The 27,861-nt window shown below is 44.3% G+C and overlaps 1 protein-coding gene across 1 annotated transcript in view; it reads left to right on the forward strand.

Annotated features, from left to right (window-relative positions):
* The window catches only part of ABCA13 (ATP binding cassette subfamily A member 13), a 368,906-nt gene that overhangs the window by 274,598 nt on the left and 66,447 nt on the right, over window positions 1-27,861 (forward strand). Inside the window, exons 53-55 of the mRNA XM_087861234.1 lie at window positions 3,804-4,057; window positions 9,673-9,865; window positions 12,255-12,364. Coding sequence (XP_087717360.1) covers window positions 3,804-4,057; window positions 9,673-9,865; window positions 12,255-12,364 — 557 coding nt within the window. The remainder of the gene's footprint in view (window positions 1-3,803; window positions 4,058-9,672; window positions 9,866-12,254; window positions 12,365-27,861) is intronic.

Here is a 27,861-nt window from a genome sequence, read left to right on the forward strand (position 1 = left end):
TTGCTCAGCCCTGGGCTTGTAGAGATGGCCCACTCTCCAGTGTGGCTCGTAGTTTTATGCCCCACGTTTGTGTGGAAGCCCTAAGTACGGAAACATTCATTATGCATTCAGGGAAGGAAACAATCTGTTTTGGTGATTTTTGCAGATCTAGTGTTGACACTAATCTGTATTTATGTGTCTGGCCTCTAAGTAGAAAACCCCAATACGGTTATCGGGCTTTAGCCTCAGGAGGACCTGGAGGGTGGTAGGGGCAGCGCACGATTTCCCTCCCAGCCCTACGGATCTCTGATAGGGTGGGGGCCACTCGGAGTGATCCCCGTGAACTAAGGAGGAAGGAAGGCAGACACAGGGTAGACACTCCTTCTGGTGGGAAGGGAAAGTTCTAGGGGACGGGGTCACAGGACAAAAGCAAAAGGAGTCGGGATCACCTGGACCCAGAGAGGAGATGACCCGGGAGCCTTTGTGTCTGTAACGTCAGTGTCCAGTTACAGTGTTGCTTATGCGGGCAGAGAGCAAAGGCTGGAGGTTGTTTGCAGAAACATGGATCAAGCTCAGTTGTTCACAAGTAAAAAGAGACATTTTATCATTTGCTAAGGTCTCTCTTTTCCTTTGCTCTTTATTTTGATACTGTTTGCTCAAGAAACCCAACATCGTAAATGGGTGATTTCAGATCTTCACTCGTAAGCTATAGAGCAATAAATACATTCTTATAGAATCAATCCAGGGTGACTAGATTCTCAGATTGGCCTTACGAGCCAGTAAACCATTATTAACCATCGTGTGTCCAAACTGTGATGTGCTCGGGGCATTTTCATTTTTACCAAATCACAATTTTTTTTTTTAAAGATTTTATTATTTATTCGACAGAGATAGAGACAGCCAGCGAGAGAGGGAACACAAGCAGGGGGAGTGGGAGAGGAAGAAGCAGGCTCATAGCAGAAGAGCCTGATGTGGCGCTCGATTCCAGATCGCCGGGATCACGCCCTGAGCCGACGGCAGACACTTAACCGCTGTGCCACCCGGGCACCCCACCAAATCACAATTTTTAAGCTGATTTCTATAGAAAATGCATTTGAGTTCTAACTTACCATCTCAAACATCTTCCTTTCCCACCGGTGAGGATCTCCCGGCTGCAGGGAGAGGGACGTCCAGAGGGGAGTAACTCATAGTTCCAGTAATTTCTTTCTTTGCATACTTCATCAATTCACAGTTATCCTAAATTGGACATTTATGGATTGTTATTCTCTGAATTTGTGCAGCTATATCCTTTCATATGTGCGGATTACTTGTTCCTTCAGTGTTCATGCATTGTGGACAGCTCTGTTCGCACGGGAATAGGGACAGTTGTGAATTCCTTAAGGCAGATCTGAAGTCCTTATCGTTACTACACCATTACTACGTCTGTTCCTTAGTTCCCAGTTCCTGAGTCGGAAGCTGTTATACTCTGCTGTTTCTACATTATAACCAGCGAGAGAAGATGCTTTCATGTGGCATATTATTTGATTCAGGGACTGACACAGTTTCATAAAAGCTGGGATTAATAAGCCCCTTTAGGACTGGTTGAAATCTATAAAGAGTGGTTGATAGTCAGGACAAGAGTTAAAGGAAAAATCAGACGGAGCGTTCGTGTTTTTTCCATGTCTCTATGCAAAAAACAATAAGCCGTAAAGGAACGATTCATATCCCTTTGTTGAATTTTCTGTTGCTCCCAAATCACGTTATTTAAGACCGCATTTATATAAGTTAAGCTGTCCATTTGGTCATAAGGGAAAACTGGACATTGTCTAGGATGAAATATATAATTGATGATTTGGTACATTTTTCCTTAGTATTTGTGATACATCACATCCCCTGTCATGTTACAACGTACACATCATGATTTTGCTCCCTTATAAAATATTACTCTTCAGATGAATTTTCGAGTTGGAACACAGGAGAGAATGACTATAAAACAGTGAGCCTAATTCTTTTTGTTTTTAAGATTTTATTTATTTATTTGACAGAGAGAGAAAGAGAGAGAGAGAGCACACAAGCAGGGGGAGGGCAGGCAGAGGGAGAAGCAGGCTCCCCACTGAGCAGGGAGCCTGATGTAGGACTCGATCCCAAGACCCTGAGATCATGACCTGAGCCAAAGGCAGATGCTTTAACTGACTGAGCCACCCAGGGGCCCTGAGCCTAATTTTTGATGATTATTTCTATAGCCTTGCCAGGCAGCTGGAGTTCTGTGGTCTTTCACCACAGTAACTATGCCGTGTTTAAAAGTCAGCTCAAAGGACCAACTTTGCCGTGAATTTTCTCCAAAGGCTGCATTCCTGGGTGGAGTGGTTTTATTCTTTGGGCCAGAATTATCGGGGTCGAGTCCCAGCCCTAACACAATATGGCCTGAATACATTCATCACCCCCTTGAGCCTGTTTCCTGAGTGATCACTGGGTTTACCTCTCAATACTCTGTACATTTATTGAGGGAGTGAAATGCAGTGAAGTTCCGTTGAAGTTGGAGGCACACGATCCTTTACGGAAAGTTCTAGTGGACAATGATTAACATAGTAACAGTTCTAATCTCACTGTAAAAAAAGCTAACATTCTTAAAACACCAGATGGTAAAAAAAAATAGTAAATTTTATGGGAGATGTTGAATTTTTATATACATTTAATTTAAAAATGATATTGTCCAAATATATGCAGCCTGTCGTATATATTTTTATTTTCTATGTGATTTTATATTATTTGCTCTCTCTTTCCATCTGCTCCCTTATTCAACCTTGTTCTTGTAATAACACTAAATTGTAACGTATTGCATAGACACAAATACATACATTGAACATTTACTATATGCTAATTCTGTCCTTGGCATCTTAGCATGTTATTCACCTGCTCATGGCGACAGCTCCCAGTATTGTCCACTTGTTTGAACACTCGTGTGGCCTGTGGGTAGGGATGTTACCTGTATGTCTTACCCGGGCTGCTGTAACACCTGCCACAGGCTGGGGGGCGTGACCAGCTGATGCTATTTCTGGAGGCTGGGCGTCTGAGATCACGAGGTGTCTGTAGAATCAGCTCTTGGGTAGGACCCACTTCCTGGCTTGGAGACGACCTCCTGCTTGCTGTGTCCTCATGCGGCAGAGAGGGGACGCTCTGGTGTCTCTAACTCTTCACAGGAAGGCGCTGATCCCATCATGGAGCTCCGTTTTCCTGATTCCATTTAACTCCATCATGTCTCTAAGGTCCCACCTCCTAATACCATCACTATGGAGGTTAGGGCTGCACCTGTGAATTTGGAGGGGCACAAACATTCCATCCATAACATTTCACCATGAGCCCCCAAAGTCATGTCCTTCTTGCAGGAAAAATACATCCAATCCATCCAACAGCCCCTAATGTCTTGACTTATCCTGGCATCAACTGGAGAGTCTTTACTGAGGTCTCACCTAAATCAGGTGCGGGTGAGGCTTTAGGCGTGATGTGTCATGAGACAGAATTCCTCTCCACTTGTGAGCGTGGGAAACACACCAGTTACGTGCTTCCAAAGTACAGCCGCGGGACGGGCTTAGGATAGACATGCCCATCCAAAAGCAGAGCTCAGAAGGAAGAAGTGGGTGAGGGCCCCCAAGCACGCCCACCACCCAGCAAGGCAAAACCACCAGACCTGAGGCTTGAGAGGAATCCTCTCTGGTTCGATGCCCATCTGCACTGATCACCGCGTGGCTGGGGCAGGGGGGACCTGGACGCAGGACCCACAAGGGGAGACGGAGGGTGTGAACCGCTTTCCATTTGATATATTTCCCCTTTCTCTCACTGTACAGAATTTACAGAACATCTATGACGTCCTCAAGTGGGTCTTCACCATTTTCCCTCAGTTCTGCCTGGGTCAGGGGCTGATAGAACTCTGCTATAATCAGATCAAATATGACCTGACCCACAACTTTGGCATCGACTCCTACGTGAGCCCCTTTGAGATGAACTTCCTGGGCTGGATCTTCGTGCAGTTGGCGTCACAAGGCACGGTGCTTCTCCTCTTGAGGATTTTGCTGCACTGGGACCTTCTGCAGCGGCCACGGTATGTCCTGCACGGCTCAGCCCAGAAGGGCGCCACCTGTTCAACAAAGAGGGAGAGAAAGCTCCGTCCGGAGATGGCAAGACAAGAAATGTGTCCCATCCCTGTGATCCACGGTGCTAATGAGTGAAGATTTTGATTTTATGTTGCTTTTTCTTCTCTTTTCTTTCCATCTTTCTTTCTTTTCTTCTTTTTCTTTTTTGATTGATGTGAGTCACCAAAGCTAGGAAGGAGAATGTCAAAAGATAAAGTGCCAACCTCTGCGGGATAATTGTTCTAATTATTTAATTTTCCCCTTTGAAATTGCTCAGTTTCCCTCTTACTCTGATTGTAGCGTCTAGGACGAATTTACTTGATACCATAACAAAACTAATTAATAAATTAATTTTTTATAAAGATTTTATTTATTTGAGAGAGAGAGAGAGCCCGAGCAGAGTGGAGGCAGTGGGAGAAGCAGGCTCCCCACTAAGCAGGGAGCCTGACATGGGACTCGATCCCAGGACCCCGGGATCATGACCTGAGTCCGAAGGCAGAGGTTTAACCCACTGAGCCACCCAGGCACCCCTCAAATAATTAATTTTTATGGCTAAATGACTTTAACTTCTTGCAGGAATGGATGGAAGGTCAACACTGATAACCACTTGCCCTTTGCCAGATCCTGCCTGTTGCCATTAATGCTGTGTTCTTCTCTTTGTTAGGTGACAATGAACGTCAAATAGCACAAGGAATGTATATATACGTGTGTGCGTATATATGTATATGTATGCACACATATGTATGTAACATTTATTAATACATTTACATATATCCCACATGTAAATACATAATTGTATATAATATATATTTTATTTATAGTTATGTTGATGTGTATGTATTTGTAGATATATAATGTGGCCCATGCGCACACACACACGCACGCGTCTCTATTATTCTCTTTTTTTTTTTTTAAAGATTTTATTTATTTATTCGACAGAGAGAGAGACAGCCAGCGAGAGAGGGAACACAAGCAGGGGAAGTGGGAGAGGAAGAAGCAGGCTCATAGTGGACGAGCCTGATGTGGGGCTCGATCCCGGTACGCCGGGATCACGCCCTGAGCTGAAGGCAGACGCTTAACCGCTGTGCCACCCAGGCACCCTGCGTCTCTATTATTCTAAGTGAGATTTAAGGCGGCTTGCACAGGTGTCTAGAGTATTGTCAGATAACACATTCTAGGCACATAGGGAGGAAATGCGCTTTGCTGTGTCGGCCTCACAGTGCGTGCGTCTCCCTGTGACCCACGTGGCCCCCGTCCATCATCTTGGTCTTTCTAAGACCAAGCTGCACGTGTCTCTCTAAATTCAACTCCGAGACGGATCCTTTATGGAGAAATTACTAATTAGGTCTGTGTCACTAGAGAACCTGTTAAGGATCGCGGACACATTGTGAATATTTTGTGGTGATGCCTTCATAGAATTGTTCCTGTCAGTCATTTCATGACGTGCTCCCTTTAGAATTCCTTTGAGTGTGCTAGAGCAGCGAGCCGCATTGAGTATAAATCCCAAAGCTCCCTTGAATTGGCCACAATCCCTCTGGAGTCTGGAGATTTCCAGTGTCTGACTGAATTTGGAAGAGAATCCTGAGGGCCTTTCAAACAGGATTGGTTCCGTGATCGGCCCTCACGAGTTTAATCTGTTTTAAAACCTAGACCGTACAATCCACTTGGGCGGATTTCAGGGTGCCCCATTCTCTCTGGGAGCATAAGATTTCTTTTTAAAAGCGAAGACTCCCTGTCTTACTTGGCGGACCATACATTCAACCATATTTTAGAATAATGCCTTTGCTATGCACAGTGCATTATCAGTATTTCTTGTCCTTTGTCAGTGTGGGGGCCTCGGGGCAGTGACTGACACACTAGTTGCCTGCCACCTCCTTATGGGTGACTACTACAGTGACCGTCTCGCTAAATTAACGTATAAATCCACATCTGGGGGTGTGCCTGGGCGGCTCAGTCGGTGAAGCGTCTGCCTTCAGCTCAGGTCATGACCCAGGGGTCCTGGGATCGAGCCCCACGTCAGGGGTCCCTGTTCAGCGGGGAGTCTGCTTCTCCCTCTGCCTCTGCTGCTCCCCCCTGCTTGTGCTCGCTCTCTCTCACTCTTTGTCAAATAAATAAAAAAAAAATCCATAAAAAAAAAAAAAATCCACATCTGACCGGGTCACTAATCATTGCCAAAACAAGGAACTGCAAGCTTCTTAGCCAGGCCCCCTCAAATCAGGCACGTCATGCACAGTGACGTTCTCTGTGACCCTCCCTTGACCCCCACGGGTGACATTGGCCTCTGGTCATCTGCTCAGTCGGGGCCTCTGGCAGGACTGACCTCCCCCAACTCCAGCACCCACCTCGTGCTGCTCCCCACCTCCCAGGGCTGGCCTGATGCCTTCCCAGCCTTCCCGTCTTGGCCTGTCTCTCTCTGCTGCGGCCACAGTGTGGTTTTGTAGTGTTTATGCGTCGCTCTGCCCTGCTTGACCGTCTGTCCCTTCCCGCGGGGAATACCGTGCGCTGGCATAGTTGAGTCGTGCAAGCAGATGGGAAGATGCCGCCCCCTGCATCTGGGAGCGATAGTGTCTGCGCCCCCCCACCCCGTCCCAGGCAGTGGCCCTGAACTGTGTCTGCTGCTGGTCTTTGCTTGTCTGCTCAGAATCCAAATCTCCATGAGAACCTGAGCCCTGGCCCAACACCAGGCAGGCTGAGGGCGTTTGGGGGCGTTCTTGCCTACTCCCTGGGGTCTGGAGCTGACCTGGCCCTGGGTGCCCGAGGTGCTGGCTGGGTGCGAGCAGGCAGGCTGCCCGGGAAGCATTTTTCTGCTGCCCTTGGGCATTTGGGCTCTCTGGTGTGCGGGCATCTCCTTCCTCTGTAGTGTAGACGCTGGCTTTGTGCTGTTCAGTGGAAGGGTGGCCAAGTGGCGCATTTCTGAGCACAGCTGGGGGCACTGTGTGTTGGGCTGTGAGGTGGCCAATGACAAGACATCAGGCTGCTGTCCGGTGCCCGCTGGAATGACTGGAGATGTAAGCGGATACACTTTCCCACCCCCGCCCCACCTGGAACCCTGAGATCAGAAACTCTGGGGATGAGCCTGAGGGGGGACCTGTAAAGCCCCCCAGGTGCTCCCAGTGAGGGAAGGGTCGGAACTGCTGATGGGGGAGCCTGGGCATGGGTCTCGGAAACGGGAGGAAGAAAGGGCTCGCTCTCTCCTCTTCGAGTCAGAAAAGGACAGCGGGAGGCCAGGCCAGCTGAAGGGTCCAGGTGCACGCCTGCCAGAAGAGGGGGAAGCAACCACCCAACAGAAAAGCGTGAAATTGGATTCATTTTCACACACTGAACATACCCAGGTTCCGTTCTCCCAGACAGAGTGCTGTCAGCATCTCCGTTGACCGTGTTCCATTAACCACTCTGGACATAACCACTGTTGCTGTTTTGTTTTTTAAGATTTTATTTATTATTTATTTGACACAGAGAGAGACACAGCCAAAGTGGGAACACCAGCAGGGGGAATGTGAGAGGGAGAAGCAGGCTCCCCACGGAGCAGGGAGCCCAATGCGGGGCTCGATCCCAGGACCCTGGGATCATGACCTGAGCTGAAGGCAGATGCTTAACAACTGAGCTACTCAGGCGCCCCCATAACCACTCTTCTTGTTCTTTTTTTTTTTTTTAAACACATTAAAAACCATTATGTTTTTTTTTTTATTTTAATTTTTTAATTATTTATTTTTCTTTAGTTTTTCTTTCTTAAATTAAAAAAAAATTTAAATTAACATATAATGTATTATTTGTTTCAGGGGTGCAGGTACGCAGCACCCAGCTCTCACCACAACACATACCCTCCCCAATGTCCATCACCCAGCCTCCCAATCCCCCCACCCCAGTCCCCTCCAGCAACCCTCAGTTTGTTTCCTAAGAGTAAGAGTCTCTTATGGTTTGCCTCCCTCTCTGGTTGGTATTTTATTAATTTAAAAATTTAAGTTCAGGGGCACCTGGGTGGTACAGCTAGTTGAGCATCTGGCTGTTGGTTTCGGCTCAGGTCGTGCATGATCTCAGGGTTCTGAGATTTAGCTCCACGTTGGGCCCTGCGAGCTGCACAGAGTCTGCTTGAGATTCTCTCTCTCTCCCTCTCCCTCTGCCCTTCCCCCTCCTTAAATAAATAAAAAAATAAGTCTTAAAAAATACATTAAGTTCCCACATAGCCTAAGTAATACATTTCAAATCCACAGTGTAATCCTTGTTCCCAATACAAAATCCAAGCATTCCAGAGCATTCCTGTGCTGATATGATCTTGGAGTACTGATTTCTATAATTTTCCACCAATCTTGTTTTTTTGTGATTTGTTTCTCGTGCGTTTGAATGTTATAGGAATGGCGTCTTGTAATATGTACGTCTGAGTGGCTAGCTGTGTTCTCTCGTCTTCTAGTTTGTGTGTTGAACAGATTCTGTAGTTGTTCAATGGTGATTTCAGGCACAGAAAAAATAATGCAGGGAAAAGACCTAGGGCACTGGGAGTTGACAGTGGATATTTTATTTTAAATGCCTCTTTATCTCAAAATAGCTTAAGGTCACAAGAAATTGCAGAATTCATGCAGAGTCCCTGTGTACCCTTCAGTCAGCTTCTCCCAATGATACCATGATAACTTGGTCGTATATTACATGACAATATCACATTGGCAAAACCAGGAAGTTGATTTTGATACAATGTTAACTCCATGGGCTGTGCCAATTTAGTGACTGAAATGTTGGCATGTTATACTTTATGGGGGAAATTGAAATTTACTTAAAATTAAAATGTGCCAGGTTGAAAATCATAAGGAAGATTGAAAAGGGAGCAGCTCAGATTTAGAGCAAACAAATTTGAATTGAAATTAAATTTGTATTCACCCGACAAATACTTATTAAATCCATCATGCACGGTGTTGTGCGAAGTACTTGCTGTACGATCCTCTTTCGCAATCCAACATGTTCATGTAACTACCATGTTTAGGCTCTCTTATGTACAATGCACTTTATTTAAGTGACCTATCTGCTAAGAGTGCTTAGACAAGATGACTCCGTGTAATAATCTTGTGATACAATCTTTTTCCGCCTTGCACAGAAGTCTGGAGTGGCTTTATTGTTCATAAAATTGAGAAGCATCTCTAGTTGGGCATTTGTCCACTTTGCTGTCTTTAAGGAACATCAACGTTTCCTTCACATTCGGGGATGAACGTGGACTCTTGCTTGTTATTTTTTCTTAAAGATTTTATTTATTTATTTGAGAGAGAGAGTGCGAGAGCTGGAGGGAGAGGGAGAGAGAGAATCTGAAGTAGACTCCACCCTGAGCACAGAGCCCGATGGAGGGCTCGATCTCATGACCACAAGATCACGACCTGAGCCGAAACCAAGAGTCATCCGCTTCATCGACTGAGCCACCTAGGCTCCCCAGACTCTTTCTCATTATTAATCATGATGGCAGAAGTAGGGTGTATGGACCAGAGCTGACAGTGCAGGCTCCAGACCATATCTTCTGTTTCGACAGGTCTCTGACCTTTCAGTCTCTTTTGATTCTTCCACGGCCAGTTCCCAGGTGTGAATGAACTCTCACTTCATCTTCCAGGGGTCAGTCTGCCATCCAAGGCACAGTCACGTCTTCCAAGGACGTAGATGTGGAAAAAGAGCAAATCAGAGTGTTGAAAGGAAGAACCAGTGAAGACCTTCTCGTGTTATACAACCTTAGTAAAAGCTATGGAAGCTTCTTCAAGAGGACCATTGCTGTACGAGATATTAGTTTGGGCATACGAAGAGGAGAGGTAAGGACCTTCTATTTGTACCCCTTTCTGTTACAAACCTGTGTATCTCTAACTGCATCTGCTTGTGTTAGGCTTAGAATATCTGCGATCGGAGCCAAAAGCTTTCAGATTTCTGGAATTTCTGCAAAAATCACTAGACATAGAATCTGAGTAGGGAGTCTATCGGCTCTTTCCCCAGCGAAAACTTTGCTGATTGATGGATGGGGTTTATTCTGTTTCGTCATTTTAAAAAATTTCATGTGATTGAAGAGTTTTAATCATTGTTTGGCCTATGGGGTGACATTTTATTGAGGGCAAATATTTTATCAATCCAATTAATTCAGGGAACCTCTTCTAACTCTTACTTGGACTTCTGTATTTTTTAAATGGCCAATTAAGCCCATCTAGTAGAATGTTCCTTGGGAAAGGGAAAGAGCACTCACATCAAAGGAATAGCTCAGAATTATTATTTTTTTATAGACATGGCATTAATTCTTATAGAAATGTTTAATCAGAACTGATAAAAAGCCATGCAAATTGTTCCTGATTTGTGCTTAATTGCATAAAAAGAAATCAACTCTGAAGGTGATTACTTTTAATTAACTGTTAAAAATAAGAGCGGGACCTTGCATTCATATTGTTCCCAGCTCTTGAGAAGCTCGAGGCGGGTGACATGGTGACGTGACTGGCAGCCATGCCGCACTGTGAGCGGAGAGCAGGTGTTCAGTGAGGAGTATTCCGAGGGAAAGAGAAGCCTGGGGACCAGTCTAAGCTGATCCAGGAATGTCCTTACGTGCTGCGCTGTGGTCTGTGGCCGAAGAGGACAGTATGCTAGGAAGGAGGGTTTTTGTGGCTACTATTGGCCACTCAGCCCAAAGACTAACCCTGCAACCTTTGGCTCATACTAAACCATGTGTCCTACCTCCAGTTCAAGCCATTTTTAGTTTTGCTGCTCCCTGTCGCGGTGGTTGTGAGCTGAAGGGTAAGAGAAAAACTGGGAGCACTGCAGAAGGGAGACGCTCCAGGGATCTGAGATGATCCGAGGTGTCACATTTGAGTTCTGTTTGCTGAACTTTTTGTGAACCTGGTTTAAATACTCAGATGTAAAGTGCTTTGCAAGAGCCAGTGGAAGAGACAGAGATGACTGAGATATGTCCCTGTCCCTCTAGGAATGAACACCTGGGTAGGAAATGGAAGACCATGATCCCGTGGCGTGTTAGGTAATGGCGTGCGCGCTGCCCCAAGGCTGGGTGAGGTTAAAAGCGCACGAGCGGTACTGCCTTCTTGCTGTCCAAAAATGGCAGCGGGGTCCTTGTGTGGGATGGGGGAAGCATGGCTGCGAAAGCAGGTGGCAGAGCAGGGAAGCTCCTGTCATCCAGAGGTACAGATTCCCTGGGGTGTTTCGGTAGGGCCAGTGCCAGGAAAGCCAGACCAGGCACTTTTCCAAGATTCAAGGAGCAGGGAAGTCAGCTGAAGTGAATAGACAGAAAGCCAGCTGATGCCACCGGAAAACAGAGGACTTGGAAGGAGATTTTAAGGACCACACAGACTCAGTCTCTCCCACAGAATCTCTGGCTAAGAATATACTGGCAGGTAAAGCCTAGGTCTAGAAAAGACAGCAAGAAGGCCATTTTTCACATGGAATATAAAACAACATTGAACGAAAAAACACCCCCCAAAAATGTTGACTTGATGCTGAGTGTCAGAGTTTAGAGCTAATAGTTCTTTTCTTAACTAATGTCAGAATCAGCCCAGAGTCTGAGTTGGGGGTGGGGACAAGAGGAGGGGGAGTGGGGAGAATATTTTTAGAATGTACTTTATTTTTTGAAGATTTCATTTATTTATTTGTTTGTTTATCTATTTATTTATGAGAGAGAGAAAAAAAAATTGAGAGAGAGAATCTTAAGCAGATTCCCCATTGAGCGTGGAGCCTGACTCGGGCCTCAATCTCACGACCTGAGATCATGACCTGAGCCACAACCAAGATTCGGATGCTTAACCGACTGAGCCACCCCGGTGCCCCTAGAACGTACATCACACTATGCAGTGGTGTCAAGGGGATAATGATTGCAATGATGTGAGTTCCAAAAACTAGCATCCTCTACAAAGGGACACAGTTAGGACCTGGTTGGGACAGGCCCCCACTGGACGGGAGATCTCAGCAAGATCCCTGGTACCTGGCATTCACTTCTCACCCTTGGGAGCGTTCCTTACACGGATTCACTCATCGTAGGTGATTGTCAATATGGTCACACTGCTCAGACGCCACGATCAGAGTGCTTTGTACAGTCGTGTGGTTTTAAAGGTCTGCGAGGCCCGGAAGCCAGAAATGTTGGCTCCGAGCCGGCTGGAAGTCAATGCTCCCTGCTGCGACTTAGAGGATGCTCTCCTGCTTCTTCTCTCCTGTCAGTGCTTTGGGCTCCTGGGGCCCAACGGGGCCGGGAAGAGCACCACATTCAAGATGCTGAACGGGGACGCCCCTCCGACCTCAGGACGCGCCGTCGTCAGGACTCCCACAGGGTAAATCCAGACGGGGTCGTTCTTGCTGCCTGTGGACAGCCGCGCCCCCGCAGTTCTGTGCCTGGAGTCTGAGATGCCACTTCCTCCAGACTTACCCTCCAGTTAGCTCCTCCTCAGACAGGGAAGAGCCTCCAGAGCCGATGAGATAAGCTCCCTACGTCTGGCCACAGGGTCAGGGACCTGTTGGCAGAAAGCAGGCGGGGCTGACCTCTTTGTGGCCCCGGGTGGACTCGAGGTGTCTGGCCGCTGATGCAGGTGAGCGGGAAATGGCCAGGGGCTGGTCTTCTTGCTTTACCAACAGATCCAGCTCCAAACACTCCCATGCATGGGACGGCAGCCCCTGGGGGCTACATGGTTTCCCTCTTTTACCACCCAGACCCCCTCTTTCAGGTCATTAACAGCTTTGGGCTGGGGAGAGTGAATGTATGAAAATCCAGACAGTGGCATTTGGGGGAGCAGGGAAGACCTCTATTCCCCTCACTGCAAAGACCATGCAAGGTGCTGGGTGCTCTGCATTTCACAGGCTGCCTGAGGCCACCAGGTCCCATGGCGGCTCTGTGGGCAACCCCACAGAGTTTTATCCCCAAGCGTCACTCCTAATGCAGCCTGTTAGGGTGCACGTCACTCCATTCTCTGGTTCCTTCTGAGCCACACTGCTGACTTGGGGACACGTCCCCGGGGGTGTGGGTGCCATCAGAGGTGTGGTCATCGAGTCGCTTAAAGCGCTGACTTCTCGGTCCCTGCTCTGGTCAAGACCCTTAGTGGTTCTTGTCTCTCCTAAGAAGGAGGTTCCTGGTTCTAAACCTCTCTGGGGGCTGGATTGGATGCTTGCTTCTTGCTTTAAGTTTGCCCGAGGAGCCGACTTGCCCCCATCGCACTAACTAAAACCTCACACTTGCAAGGTTAGGGCTCTTTCCAGGCAGGCCCTCCGTGTGCCGTCATGGGCGTCCCAATATGGATGTTTCCACGGCCCCATCTACGCACACTTCTTCCTCTCCTTACCGGATTACAAGGCCCCTGGCGTGTGTCTTTTTTTTTCCACTGCAGCGAATTCATTGCAACTTGACAATGTGGATAATAGATTTCGGGTGTCTGTTGCTCAACTTACATAAGGAAAACCATGTCCTCGGAAGGTCCTTCTGTAAATCGCTCCCGTCTAAGTACCATGGTTGATTTCATAGCCTGTCCGCTGGGGTCACCGTCACTCCTAAGCGCGCCTGGAAATAGTGTGCATGAGATTTGTAGGTATGGGTTCAAATAGAGTCATGGAAAAACGGTGTTCAAAAATACTAAAATCACCCATGAATTAGCTAGTTCTTTGCATCGACAAATAACTTACCGTCCTTCTATGATGTGCCAGGCATTGGGAGGTTTTGTTGGACTCCTAAAATGCAGCGTTCATATTTACATGTCTCCTGCTAGTGTAATTTAGACATACATTCATATCTGTGTGTATATATCTAACTTTTCAAAAGATTTTATATATTTATTTGAGAGAGAGAGAGAGTGCGAGCATGAGCAGGGGAGAGGCAGAGGGAGAGGGAGAAGCAGGCTCTCCGCTGAGCAGGGAGCCTGATATGTGGGGCTTGACCCTGAGATCATGACCTGAGCTGAAGGCAGGTGCTTAACCAGCTGAGCCACCCAGGCGCCCCTCTATCTAATTTTATCTATTATCTGTGTGTGAAGTGTGGGTGATTAAATGTGGTGGTTGTGTGGAGAGATGCATATTTTAAAATCAGAGAATACAAGGATCTTTTATTTGGTATACCTCATTGACATTATTCCACGAGCATCTCCTAATCCCCTTCAATAACAGTTATTGCTTTAATTAAATCTGGTGGGTATGAAATCTCATTGTTAAATTAATTTGCACTTCCTTGATTATTCATGAACTTGAGTGCTTTTCCCACATTTATTTGTTCGGTAGGCTTCCTTCCTGCTAATTGCCTGTCATGCCCTTTGTCCTTTTCTCTATAAGGTTGTCTGTCTTTTTGTTACTCATTAACGTAAGAGTTTTTCATACATTCAACTGGAAATTAATCTTTTTTAATATTAATTTTTATTATTTTTAAAATTTTAATTTAAAAAATTTTATTTAAATTCAAGTTAGTTAACATATAGTGTAATATTGGTTTCAGGAGTAGAATTTAGTGATTCATCACTGACATATAACACCCTGTGCTCATCCCAACACGTGCCGTCCTTAATGCCCATCCCCCAGTTACCCCAGCCCTCCAGCTACCCTCAGTTTGTTCTTTAAAGTTAAGAGTCTCTTATGGTTTGTCTTCCTCTCTGATTTCAACTTATTTTATTTTTCTTTCCCTTCCCCTATGTTCATCTGTTTTGTTTCTTAAATTCCACATATGAGTGAAATCATATATTTGACTTTCTCTGACTTATTTCGCTTAGCATAGTACCCTCTAATTCCATCCTCGTCATTGCAAATGGCAAGATTTCATTCTTTTTGATGGCTGAGAAGTATTTCATTATATATATCACATATATACATTGGGTGTGTGTATATATACACAGACACACACATACGTCTTTATTCATCAGTCGATGGACATTTGACCTTTTTCCATAGTTTGGCTATTGTGGACATTGCTGCTATAAACATTGGGGTGCACGTGTCCCTTTCGATCAGTACTTTTGTAAACTTTGGGTAAATACCCAGTAGTGCAATTGCTGGGCCATTTTGCAGACGCTCTGTACTGTTTTCCAGTACTGCGTTCCCACCAACCGGAAACTAATCTTTTACATGTTTGATGTGTTTTAAGAATTATCTTTCGGTGGTGCCTTGAATTTTCACTTTGTTTTATAAGTTTGTGTGTGTAGATGTTTGCAGTTTTGATGAAGCCAATTTATCATTTTTTTCCTTTGCTATTTCTTATTCTTTGAATCTTAAGAAATTCTTCTCTTTCTGCAGGGAGTTTATATTTAGATACACTGTGTGGTAGAAATACAATTTGCTGTTTTCCTTTTTTTTCAAATATATTTATTTATTATTTTGAGAGAGAGAGAGAGCAGGGAGGGGCAGAGGGAGAGGGAGGGAGAGAATCTCAAGCAGGCTCCCTGCTGAGTGCAGTGCTGGCTGAGGGGCTCGATCCCAGGACCCTGAGATCGTGACCTGAGCCGAAATCAAGAGTCTGATGCTCAACTGACCGAGCCACCCAGGTGCTCCTTGATTTTTTTTCTATCCTGAGTTCCGATTTGCTTAATGCCATTTTCTCACCAAGGTGTCTTCTCGTCCATCAGTTGGAAGCACTTCTGTAGAGAGCGAATCCTCAGATATGCTGGGGCTGTCTGCCTTGATTTCTCTCACTTCGTAACACATCCCACGGGGCGGCACTGCCTGTCTGTCTTCCAAGTTCTTGGTTTTCAGAATTGTTTGAACTCTTTGGGGACCTTTATTATATATTATCTTTAGGATCGTTTTACCTCTCTCTATAAAAATGTCACAATATTTACATTTTGATTGGGATTGCATCACGTTTATACTATAATTTGAGGAAATTGAGATCTTGATGAAATTGTTTGCCTTTAACATGACTATAATATATATAGACATTTTTTAGGTAATTTACAAATATCATTTATTTATTTATTTTTAAAATATGTTATTTATTTATTTGAAATTATTTGAGAGAGAATGAGAGCAGGAGTAGGGGGGAAGGGGCAGAGGGAGAAGCAGACTCCCCACTGAGCAGGGAGCCCGATGCGGGGCTTGATCCCGGGACCCTGGGATCATGATCTGAACCGAAGGCAGATGCTTAACCACCTGAGCCACCCAGGCGCCCCTACAAAATACCATTTAATTATACTTTACAGTTTTCTTTACCGAGTCCTGGCATATCTTTTTTAGATCGATTCATCCAGATGAAATTGTCTCCATCAGGAGGTATTTAATCTCTTAATTGTTTGGTTTCTTTGAATTTCTTCTCGTCAGATTTTCTCATGGCTCGGGACGCTGCTAGCTGACCTCACAAGTCAGTGGGTTTGTGTGTTTTGCTTTGCTCTCTCTTTTCCTCTGTGTCACCCTCTATCCATCAATTTGGTGGTGCCTTCCACTCTTGATGCCCCGGCTCTCCCGGGCAGAGCCAGGGCTGTGTTGACGGGCTTGGGGTCCCAGCCTGCAGCTGTAGGGGGACTATCCCATTTCCAGTCACGGCACAGGTTTTCCCGGGGGCTGTGCTGCTGACCAGCCTGGAGGATGAGGGGCTTTCTCGTGCCCTAAGTTCCCAGCCGCTTCTCTCAGCCTCTTGCAGGAGGGGTGGGGCCGTGCTGTAGCCCCGACTACCACACTGGACCTGGTTCCGCTGCCTCTTCATCACACCGGAGTGCATTCAGTCCTTGTTACGCCCCCATGATGAGTGCGTTCAGTCATGCAGCGGCCAGCCTCCTAGCTGCCCTGTCACTCAGATCCAAAAGCCAGCAGGCTGTGGCTTGAGATCCTGCTCTAGCGTTCTCCTTGTTTCTGATGCCCGGAGATGTTCGAGGGTGTTTTTCTTTTCTAGACATTCACTACATAGCCTTGGATGAAGCAAATAAAATCCATTCATCAGTTTTTGCATGTACAGGAAGATGTGTAAAACATCGTGTCCACAATTTCCATTGATGGTATATTGCATTTATAGATTAATTTGGAAAGAACTGAAATTTTTATTCTGCATCTTCTCTTCTGCAAACCTTGAATTATCCAAGAACTCTCAAAATAATATGAAATGGAAGTGCATCTGTTGCTAACTGGAGTGCTGGTATTTCTGTTGTACTAAATGTGATGGTTTGAAAACCATGTACATATTATTTATTATCTTGTTAGTATTTTGCAATTTTATTTAAAGTTCTTTAAGGCAAATCTTAAATTTATCATTTTAACATTCATACACATGAATATTTTGTAGTTCTTCTTTTGACGTATTTATGTCATAAATGAAAGATTTTTGATTATTGATCTTTCCTTACCTTTCTGCAGTAAGCTTAATTTTGTCACGGATGCAAATCTTCTTTTATTTGTTAAATTTTATGTAGCATTTTAAATTTATGATTCACAAGAAAAACTAGCTTGCTGTTGAAAACTCCATTTTCTAACCGTCCTGTTAAATGATTCCTATTTTTAATTTTTATTGTAATTTTGACTATGTTTTCTTAAAGACCTATTTACTTTTTTTATTTTTTTAAGATTTTATTTATTTATTTGACTGAGAGAGAGACAGTAAGAGAGGGAACACAAGCAGGGGGAGTGGGAGAGGGAGAAGCAGGCTCCCCATGGAGCAGGGAGCCTGATGCGGGGCTCGATCCCAGGACCCTCGGACCATGACCTGAACCGAAGGCAGATGCTTAACGATGGAGCCACCCAGGTGCCCCTATTTACTTAATTAAAAATTTTTACTTTAAACTTATAACTAATTCTAACTTCTTGATTTGAGTGGTTTTTAAAGTCTGTCTCTAAATTATCAAATCATTAAGTCTATAAATATGCTTCTTTGTCTGGCTCTAGCTTCATCCTGAAAATGTAAAAAGTGGTATTATTGCTGTCACTGTCCTCTAAATGACGTACATAATTTTGAGTTAATATTTCAGGAAATTTCATAGAAGAGCATTTCTGATACTCTAAAGCTTGTGTTTCTTGGTTTAATATTTTTAAAAATTTCCCTTTAAGAAACTTTTCATTGAAGTATACGTTACAAATAGAAAGGAAGATCTCAATGAATTTTTACAAAGTGAATACACTTTTATAATCTGTACCTAGCTCAGAAAGAGAACAAGACTGGTACCCCTTAAGCCCTTCCCCTGTTCAAGGGTAACTCCTAGCCTGACTTTTTTTTTTTTTTTTTCAAGAGAGGGAAGGAAAAGGGGGAGGCATGGATGGAGAGAGAGAATCTCAAGCAGACTCCCTGCTAAGTGCAGACCCCCTGCATGGCTCGATCTCACAACTCCGAGATCATGACCTGAGCCAGAATCAAAGAGTTGGGTGCTTAACCGACTAAGTCACCCAAGTGCCCCTGATTTTTTTTTTTAATATAGCTTAGTATATTATTATAAGAGCAACATTTTTCGAACCAGGACTCAGGCCAATTAATAGAATTTTGACTGCTAACCCAGAACCACTGTGTGTGCCCATTCCAATTACTACCTCTTTCTTCTAGAAGATTCTGTACGGCTTTATCACCCGAGGTAGTCCCTAGATGCCATTTGTAAACACTTGATCCGACTTTCACGTCTCTCAGTCTACAGGTCTCTCTCCACCTCTTCCTTTTCCTTACAATCCACATATTGATCCTGTGCCATTGGACTTGGAAAGAGAGCTGTCTATAGGCTTTGCTGGTTGAGTATCGAGGTGAAGTTTCACATGCTTCTCTGTCCTCTTTCTTGCCAGGTGCAGCTGGATCCAGAGGCTTAATCAGGCTCAGGCTCATATTTAAACATGTTTTTCACTTTATCATGTAGTTAAAGTACCTGACTTAGGCGTTGAGTCAGTAGGAGGTCGTGCTGTTTACTGTCCTCAGGGGCACATCACTCTGTATTTATTTATTTATTACTGAATATGATTGACGTGCGATGTTGTGTTGGTTCTAGGCGTACAACATGTGGATGTAAACTGATGCCTCGTGCTGAGGTTAATGCATTCATCCCATGGGGAGTACAAGGTAGTGATATTCCAACTCTTTTTTTTTTAAGATTTTTTTTGATAGAGAGAGACACAGCGAGAGAGGGAACACAAGCAGAGGGAGAGGGAGAGGCAGACTTCCCACTGATCAGGGAGCCCGACACTGGGCTTGATCCCAGGACCCTGGGATCATGACCTGAGCCGAAGGCAGATGCTTAACGACTGAGCCACCCAGGCACCCCTGATATTCCAACTCTTATCTTTAGTTTTCATGGACTGGCTGGGATAATTTTATACAGAGTTGCTTTCACCACATTTTATTTGATTACCCAGAGTATATAGTTCATATTAAAAATGAGACAAGAATGCTTTTTAATTACCATTTTTATTTACCCATTTTTCCAGATAATCAGTTTGCGGCCATCCTCAGAGGTGGGGAAAATTAGGGTTGATTTGCTGTTGGTAATGCCATCCTGGTTTCATTCTAATGGATGTAGAATACATCACCGAGTTTTCTTCATGCCTGGTTTTCCCCTTTCCCTCTTATGATCTCCGTTTTCCTGCCTCTCCCATTTCCCACTTGTCTGGTTTCCTCCCCTGTGTACTAGGAAGGATAACTCACAGGCTTATGGAATGTGCTGAGAGCTCCTATAAAAGCCACCTTGTCCAGTAACAGGCATGGGCTTCTCATTTAAGGAATATTTGCTTTCCTTGGGTGCCTGGGTGGCTTAGTCCTTTAAGTGTCTGCTTTCAGCTCAGGTCATGATCTCAGGGTCCTGGGATCAAGCCCCACCTCAGGCTCCCTGCTTAGCGGGGAGCTTGCTTCTCTCTCTCCCTCTCCCCCTGTGTGTGCTCTCTCTCTCTATCTCTCACTCTCTTTCAAATAAATAAATAAAATCTTTATTTAAAAAAATAGAAATATTTGCTTTCCTCACTTAAATGAAGATGTTGGAGTCTTGAAAACATGCCCCACTCCAAATGCTACATGTTACCTGCTATGCTGTCTGAGCTGACTTTTTTTTAAAGGATTTGATATTTATTTGAGTGAAAGAGAGAGAGACAGAGGGAGAGACAGCATGAGCAGGAGGGGCTGAAGGAGAGGGAGAAGAGGAGAGAATCCCAACCAGACTCCAAGGTGAGCAGGGAGCCCAATGTGGGGCTCAATCTCACCACCCTGAGATCATGAGCCGAAACCAAGAGTTGGGACGCTTAACTGACCGAACCACCTGGCATCCCAGTCTGTGTTGGCTCTTTACTGTTGTAATTGCTGTGTCTGTGGGCAGAGAATACAATTATACTTTGGTTGGTCTGCATCAGTTGATAAAAACACCAGTATTTGGAGCTATGCTGTTCAACAGCAGGAAATAGAACTGATCAGTTGGGTGAGTGTTTAAGGTATGTGTGATCCTGGAGAAGACTCTGAAAGGGAATCACGTGTATGGAATGAAAGGTCTCTCAAGTTACCATGCTGTTGATTTTCCCTGCAATTGAAAAGGAAGAAGGTGTGTTTTTGTTGCTTGGATGGCGTGCGTGCGTGCGTGCGTGCACGTGTGTGTGTGTGTGTGTGTGTGTGTGTGTGTTTCCCTAACTTCTGTATTTACTAGTACATATAGACAAAAGAATCCGAATTTCAAAAGCGAGCAAAAAATATATGGTCTATTTTCCTCATCCCTGGAAGCCTGACTCTTGTTCATAATTCCATCCCATCATTTGTAAACTAATTGGAAAATGAAATTCAAATAGCTGTTCTTGAAAGAAAGAATACATTTACATCTCCTTAATGGCCTGCAAGTCCCTTATTATGCTACATATCTGTGTAATTAGTTTAATTATAACTAAATCACACTTGCATTAATTATATTTTTAACCTTGATTATTTGTAATGTTAATTGCACATTGGTATTCAAGGAATTAAATGGGTAATTAGAACACAATGGAATTTTTAACTACATGGAGAGCCCATATGCATCTTCCTGCCCATGAAGCTCATAATTTACTGCTACCTAATTGGAATACATTGATACAGTCATTCATTATTGTAAGGTCCCTTTTGTGTCTTTTTTGAGGTTATATTATCAGGAACAGGGCTCTTTTCTTTTCTTGTTTAATTTATTAATGTCTATGAACGTGTGTCCTCAAATTTGAGAATATGTCTACAGAACTTCATAACTGACCATTATAATTTGGCTTAAATTATCTTGAGCTCCTGGTACAATGCCAGTGGTCACAGATGGGAAGACTGCAGGCCAACGATCACATGCATTTTTATTTGGCCAGTACCTCGTATGCATTTTGGAAGTAGACTGCACTTGGTTAGAACATAGACTTCCTAGTTTGTCACAGTCCCCACCCCTCCATATCGCCTCATTTCCGACACCATCAGGTGTGTAGGTGGACTCTTTGCAGCCTCTAGACGGAATAAATTCTAATCACGATAGTTATAATGTACTGTGGCTCCAGGGTTCACCAAGCATTATGCTGTGTGAGGGGCTTGGCATTTTTTATCTCATCTGATAGTCGCAAGGGCCTGGGGAAGACATCCTCATCCTGATTGAACTGCTCAGGAGTCTCAGGTGCAGGGCATTACGTGGCATGCCAGAAGTCAGACTTCCGGAAAGGGGCAGAGGATCTGAATACAAGTGTTCAACATAGAAGTTACCAGATCGCTTACTGTTGAAATTCAGGGCAGTGACTGTGTAACTGGAGTAGCTGGAGGACTAAGGTGCTGTCTCAGAGCCAACTGATGCTGGCCTGGCCCTTCCTGGAAGCAGATCAGACTCCGGAAGCTTCTGGAGGGATAGGTTGTGCAACCTTACCATGAGGTCCGTCATCTCTCGGTACTGGCTGCAAGGGAGGGACAGTCTCTGTGAGGCTCAGGTGTGACTTTGTTAGCCCTGGGGCCTGCCAGCCTTTCGTACTCTGCGTGTCGCAAGAGTTTATAAACGTCAAGTTGCTAACGGCGTTGTGTCTAGCAGGCTGTGTCAGCTTTGTGCTGGTCCTGCTGATTCATGATTATCCACGGAGAAGTATTTACATGGTTGAAAGGAAACCATACAGATCCCAAACCCTAATTGCATATTTCCTTTCAGTTCACTTCTCTTACCTGTTCTTGATCTGTTTTTTTTTTATTATAATAATATTATTATATTATCTTAGTCACCATACAGTACATCCCTGGTTTTTGATGTAAAGTTCGATGATTCATTAGTTGCGTATAACACCCAGTGCACCATGCAATATGTGCCCTCCTTACTACCCATCACCGGTCTATCCCATTCCCCCACCCCCCTCCCCTCTGAAGCCCTCAGTTTGTTTCTCATAGTCCATAGTCTCTCATGCTTCATTCCCCCTTCTGATTACCCCCCTTTCTTTATCCCTTTCTTCTCCTACCGATCTTCCTAGTTCTTATGTTCCATAGATGAGAGAAACCATATGATAATTGTCTTTCTCTGCTTGACTTATTTCACTTATTTCACTTAACATTATCTCCTCCAGTGCCGTCCATGTTGCAGCAAATGTTGAGAACTCGTTCTTTCTGATGGCTGAGTAATATTCCATTGTATATATGGACCACAACTTCTTAATCCAGTCATCTGTTGAAGGGCATCTCGGCTCCTTCCACGATTTAGCTATTGTGGACAATGCTGCTATGAACATTGGGGTGCATATGGCCCTTCTCTTCACTATGTCTGTATCTGTATCTTGATCTGTTTTTTTTTTTAAAGGTTTCTTTATTTATCTTTGAGAGAGAGTACGAGCAGGGGGAGGGGCAGAAGGAGAGAGAGACCAGCAGACTCCCCGTGGGGCAGAGAGCCTGATTCGGGGCTCAATCCCAGGATCCTGGGATGAGCTGAAACCAAGAATCGGATGCTCAACCGAATGAGCCTCCCAGGTGCTCCCACCTGTTCTCGATCTTGATCCTTACTTCCGGTAATTGGTAAGACTTTCATTCTGATCCCAATAATAACAAAACTTATATGTATATGTACACACACACACACATACACATATATGTATATTTAAAATATTTCTTTCAAAAAGAGCTTGTATACAGCAAAAGTTTTAGCCTTCTCAGACATAGGTACGCTCACATTATGGTATTTATCTGAATACGTATTGGCCATTTCCATGTGTGTATATATATGTGTATGTGTGTGTGTATAATATACAATAATATATAATATAATATATATAATTATATATGTAATTTTTTTGTAAAATGCAGACACTTTTATTTACACTCTAGAAAGGAAACAGCCTGCCCACAAGGAATGATTAGGACCCTTGAAGTGTTGCTCCTCCATTCATCCGTGTAAATTGTTTTTCTGGCCACTAGGTAACTTTAAACTTGCCTTTCAGAAACTGCACAACTTCACGTGTTTCAAGATAACGTCTAACTTGGTAACAACGTCACCAAGTTTCCTGAGGCCATTACTTAATATTTCTCGTAGAAAACCACGATGCTTCTCAAGCAGAAGAATAAGAAGATACTCATTCCTGGACAGTTTGTAGCAAAACTGTGGAATCCATATATACAGACGAGATCTTAAAGGGAAGAAGAGAGAAAAAGACCATAAAGGAGTAAAATTAGGCTGTGCCTGTTCAAAATAGCAGCTACCAACCACTTGTGGCTTTTAAGCTTCATGAAGTTTTTTTTTTTTTTTTTTATGTTTTTTGTTTTATTTAGTTGGAGGGGGGAAGGGCAGAGGGAGAGAGAATCCCAAGCAGACTCCATGCTGAGCCTGGAACCCAATGCAGGGCTCGATCTCACGACCAGAGCTGAAATCAAGAGCCAGACGCTGAACTGGCCAAGCCACCCAGGCGCCCCTAAGCTTCCATTTAAATACATTCAATGATCAGTGTAAGTCAGTGGCGTTAGCAGGGGAGAATGTGAGTTTAGCAGTGTCTGTTTCAGACAGATACAGAGCGCTTCCGTGGTTGCCGGAACTTCCCTTGGACTCGTGCTGACTTAAACCAAAGGCCACCTTCTCAGCAGCAAGACTATAAACAAACAACAGAACGGCAGCACACAGGAAGGAGCTGGAAGAAAGCACTGACAGGTTAACAGTAGTTGTACCTGGGTAGGGACTATGGATAATTTCTGTTTGTTCCTCGTTCCCTCCTTTCCTTTCCAAATCTTGTATTATGATCATGTGTTAAATTGTCAGGCAATTAAATAATAAACAATAGAAAAATTCTTTTAAGACACAGGCATTCTGGGGGCACCTGGAGGGCTCAGTGGGTGAAGCATCTGCCTTCGGCTCAGGTCATGGTCTCAGGGTCTTGGGATTGAGTCCCGTGTGGGACTCAGTGGGGAGTCTGCTTCTCCCTCTGCCACTCCCCCTGCTCCTGCTTGCTCTCTCTCTCTCTCTCTCAAGCAAATAAATAAAATCTTAAAAAAAAAAAAGACAGGCATTCTCGTCACACGTCAGATAAACATTTTTGGAGTCTGTTCCATTTTAATGCACAAAATTGGGATAGAAGTTTCGCCCTGCCCCCCTTGGCTTCCTCCAGTTTTAAGTGATCGCTCTCAGAGAATTCATGTGAGCAGTAACTGTTAGGCACTATAATACCATCACATTGCTAAGTATTCTGGGCATCACACCTAGGAACTTATATATGGCTTACCGGACTTCATTTAAACCACCGTAATACCAATATTACAAAAAAGGTATAGGACTCATTTATTGCTTATAAAAGCCTGATTTTTCTTTAGACTAACATGAGTCACAGATTAGAGTAGTTTAAATCATAACCTCGCCAACTAGGAATTAACTTGAAAATTTGTTTCTCTCCCATTTTAAATTAAATGGTGATTTACAATACTAATATTGACTTAGGAAAACAATGAAGGGAAATTGTCTCTAATCTTACATGAAGGTGGTTTTTTTTCTTGAAGTCCCAGTTTTGGAAAAAAAATTCTATCATCTCTATCTATCATCTATGTATCTATCATCTATGTATCTATCATCTATCTTTCATCTAGCATGTGTGTGCATTATCTATGTATCAATAATTTATATGTGCCCATCTATCATGCATGTATGTATTATGCATGTGCGTGTCTATCTTTTCTCTCATCTGTTTATCACGTCCCTATCATCTGTGACTTACCTGTCTGTCCTGTATGGATACACACACAGACACACACACAGACACACACAGACACACACACACACACACACACACACACACACACTTTTGCCCTAATCATATTAACTGTTCATTCGTTTCATCCAGGTTTCCAGTTTTCACATCATATCAGGAGCGTTTATCATTCGTGCTGCAGAGATTCAATACTGATGCCCTCCTTCTATCCCACTGGATTTCTATGTCTACACGTACTGAGCTGTTTCTCTGTCACACAATTATATATATATATGTTTTAAATCTTACCTCATTATTTTTTTAAAAGATTTATTTATTTATTTGAGATAGAGTGGGGAGGAGGGGCAGAGGGAGAGACAGAATCTTAAGCAGGCAACACGCCCAGCGCGGAGCCCAAGGTGGGGCTCGATCTCACGACCCTGAGATCATGACCTGAGCTGAAACAGAGTCAGACACTTAACCGACTGCACCACCCAGGCACCCCTCACACAAATATATTCTTACTTGAATTTTCCTTTCTTGGAGCAAAGTGTCTCTGGGATCCAAGGCTCTTATTCTGTAAGAGAGAGTGGTGTCTGCTGTGTGGCGGGGCTAGATATGGCAGAGGGCACAGGCTGGCCATCAACACTGACGTCAGTGTGGCGGCTGGATCGTCCCTGTACGCTGATGGTCTCCAGGAGATACGGGATGCCTTCTGCCTCCAGCCTCCCAGGGGAGGAGACATGCCAAGGTGAGAGTATAGAATCCTGGTTCTGTGCACACCTTACCTGCCTGTGTGTGCTTCACGTCTGCTCACATATTACCTTAGATGGGGCCTGTGCCATTCAGGGTGTCTTTCTGACCCATGACCAACAGAGCTGTTGCTCCACTGGGGCTGAGAATGTCATTCATTTCATTCATTCATTCATTCATTCATTCATTCATTTTTGAGAGAGAGAGAGCATGAGTAGGGAGGAGCAGAGAGAGAGAATCCCAAGCAGGCTCCACACTCAGCTCAGCACAGAGCCTGACGTGGGGCTCGATCCCACAACCCTGAGATCATGACCTGAGCTGAAACCAAGAGTCGGACACTTAATTGACTGAGCTGCCCCTGTCATTTCTTTTGTTAATGGAAAATTCTTTCAGTCTGTGAAGAACTGCTGACCTTTCACACATGGCGTGTGGCGTAATTTATTATTTCACACTGGGACCTTATCCTATACCATCACACATCTTTCTGTGCTCCTATACTGACCTACCAGTGTAATTAAATCATCTTGGGTCATCTGTTTGTTTCATTACAAAGTGATATTAGAAAAACTCTGAGAATTCCCTGGCAGAGTTCTGTCCCTCAGCATTTTGCTAATTAAAGGATAATGTTCGCTGAAGATGATATTGGAGGCAATTGCTTCCTTTCCTAGACATTTAAACATGAAAGCTAGGTTGAGGTCTTCATCAGTTTACAATCCTTTTTCCCTGAGGTTATTCTGACGTAATAGGCTGCTGGGGGTGGGGGTTGGTAGGAACACCAACTTGATACATTTGATTTCCTTTGTCCAAAGATTGTCGGAAGCAACCTCAAACTTAGAGGTTATCTATTGAGCTGTATGAAAGTTCTAACATGAGCTTTTAATGTTAAAATCAGTTAGTGTATTGTCTAAGCTTGTTGGCTCTACATAAAAGTCCCCTGTATACGCTCTTACTTCTACTGTGGGTGCCCTCCCCACATGGGAACCAAGCCATCCCCAGCATCTCGTAGGATCTCTGATGCCCGTGATGTTCGCTGTGTCCCTTCTTTGACCCTATTTCTATATTCCCCACATGCCCCTTTCATCCGGGGAACTCCAGCTGTCCATCAGGGTCGAGCGTGAACAAGTCTACAGCCACCCATTGGGAAGATAGAGTTATTCTCAGTTCAATCCCAATTGACTCTTGACCATATCACCATTAAAATACCCTGTCACATCGTGTTTCATTTTTCATCAGTGAGTTAGTTGGATCATGAGCTCTCTGAAGACGTACATAGTAGTTCCTCAATAAATGACTCAACCCCTTTATCTTATGGGTGAAGAGCCAGAGGCCAGGCAGGGGAAGGACTTGCCTCAGTCACATAGTGTGAATTCGCGGTGACTGTCTTCTGATTCCCAGCATTCGTTCCCTTCCTCCTTCTCTTTAACATCTGTGGATGGAAGTGAAAGGAAAATGCCAGATATGGGGGGGGGGGGGGGGCTGATGGTCAGCCTCTCTCAGTTACAGCCTTGCCAGGAGGATGCTAAGACTGGTTGAGAGGGCGGTCATTTACCTGGTGTACCTGTCGCTGAACAGCCCTAACCTATGCAGAGGCCAGTGTCTGTCTCTTACGCTGGTTTGAAAGACTTAGTTTCTCACAGAAATGATGTGCTTTCTATCTGCACTTGTATTTTGTATATGATATATTACATTAATTTAAAAAACTACTCTAACCAAAGCGGCATGATTAAATATGACTTGGTGGGGGCAAAACAGAAAGAGTTTTTATTGACTTAAAAGTAAAAATGGTCCTTATATTTCTCAACATCGAATAGATCATAGAATTTGTATGGACACAACCATGTGTGTGGACACAGCTCATGTGACTTTTGGATTAATTTTCCATCTAACTAGTCATGTCAGGGAAGAAAACTGTGACCTTTGAGATTTACCAAAATAATAACGAAAGCTAGCATGCAACGCCTTAATTGTCCAAAGACTTGCCTTGTAGCTTTCCTGTGCAAAACAGACATTGATTCTCTTTGTTATTGTATATTGCACACGGAAGCCG

The sequence above is a fragment of the Ursus americanus genome, chromosome 3 (assembly GCF_024610735.1).
Source record: "Ursus americanus isolate L20-20 chromosome 3, mUrsAme1.1.p, whole genome shotgun sequence".
NCBI lineage: Eukaryota > Metazoa > Chordata > Mammalia > Carnivora > Ursidae > Ursus > Ursus americanus.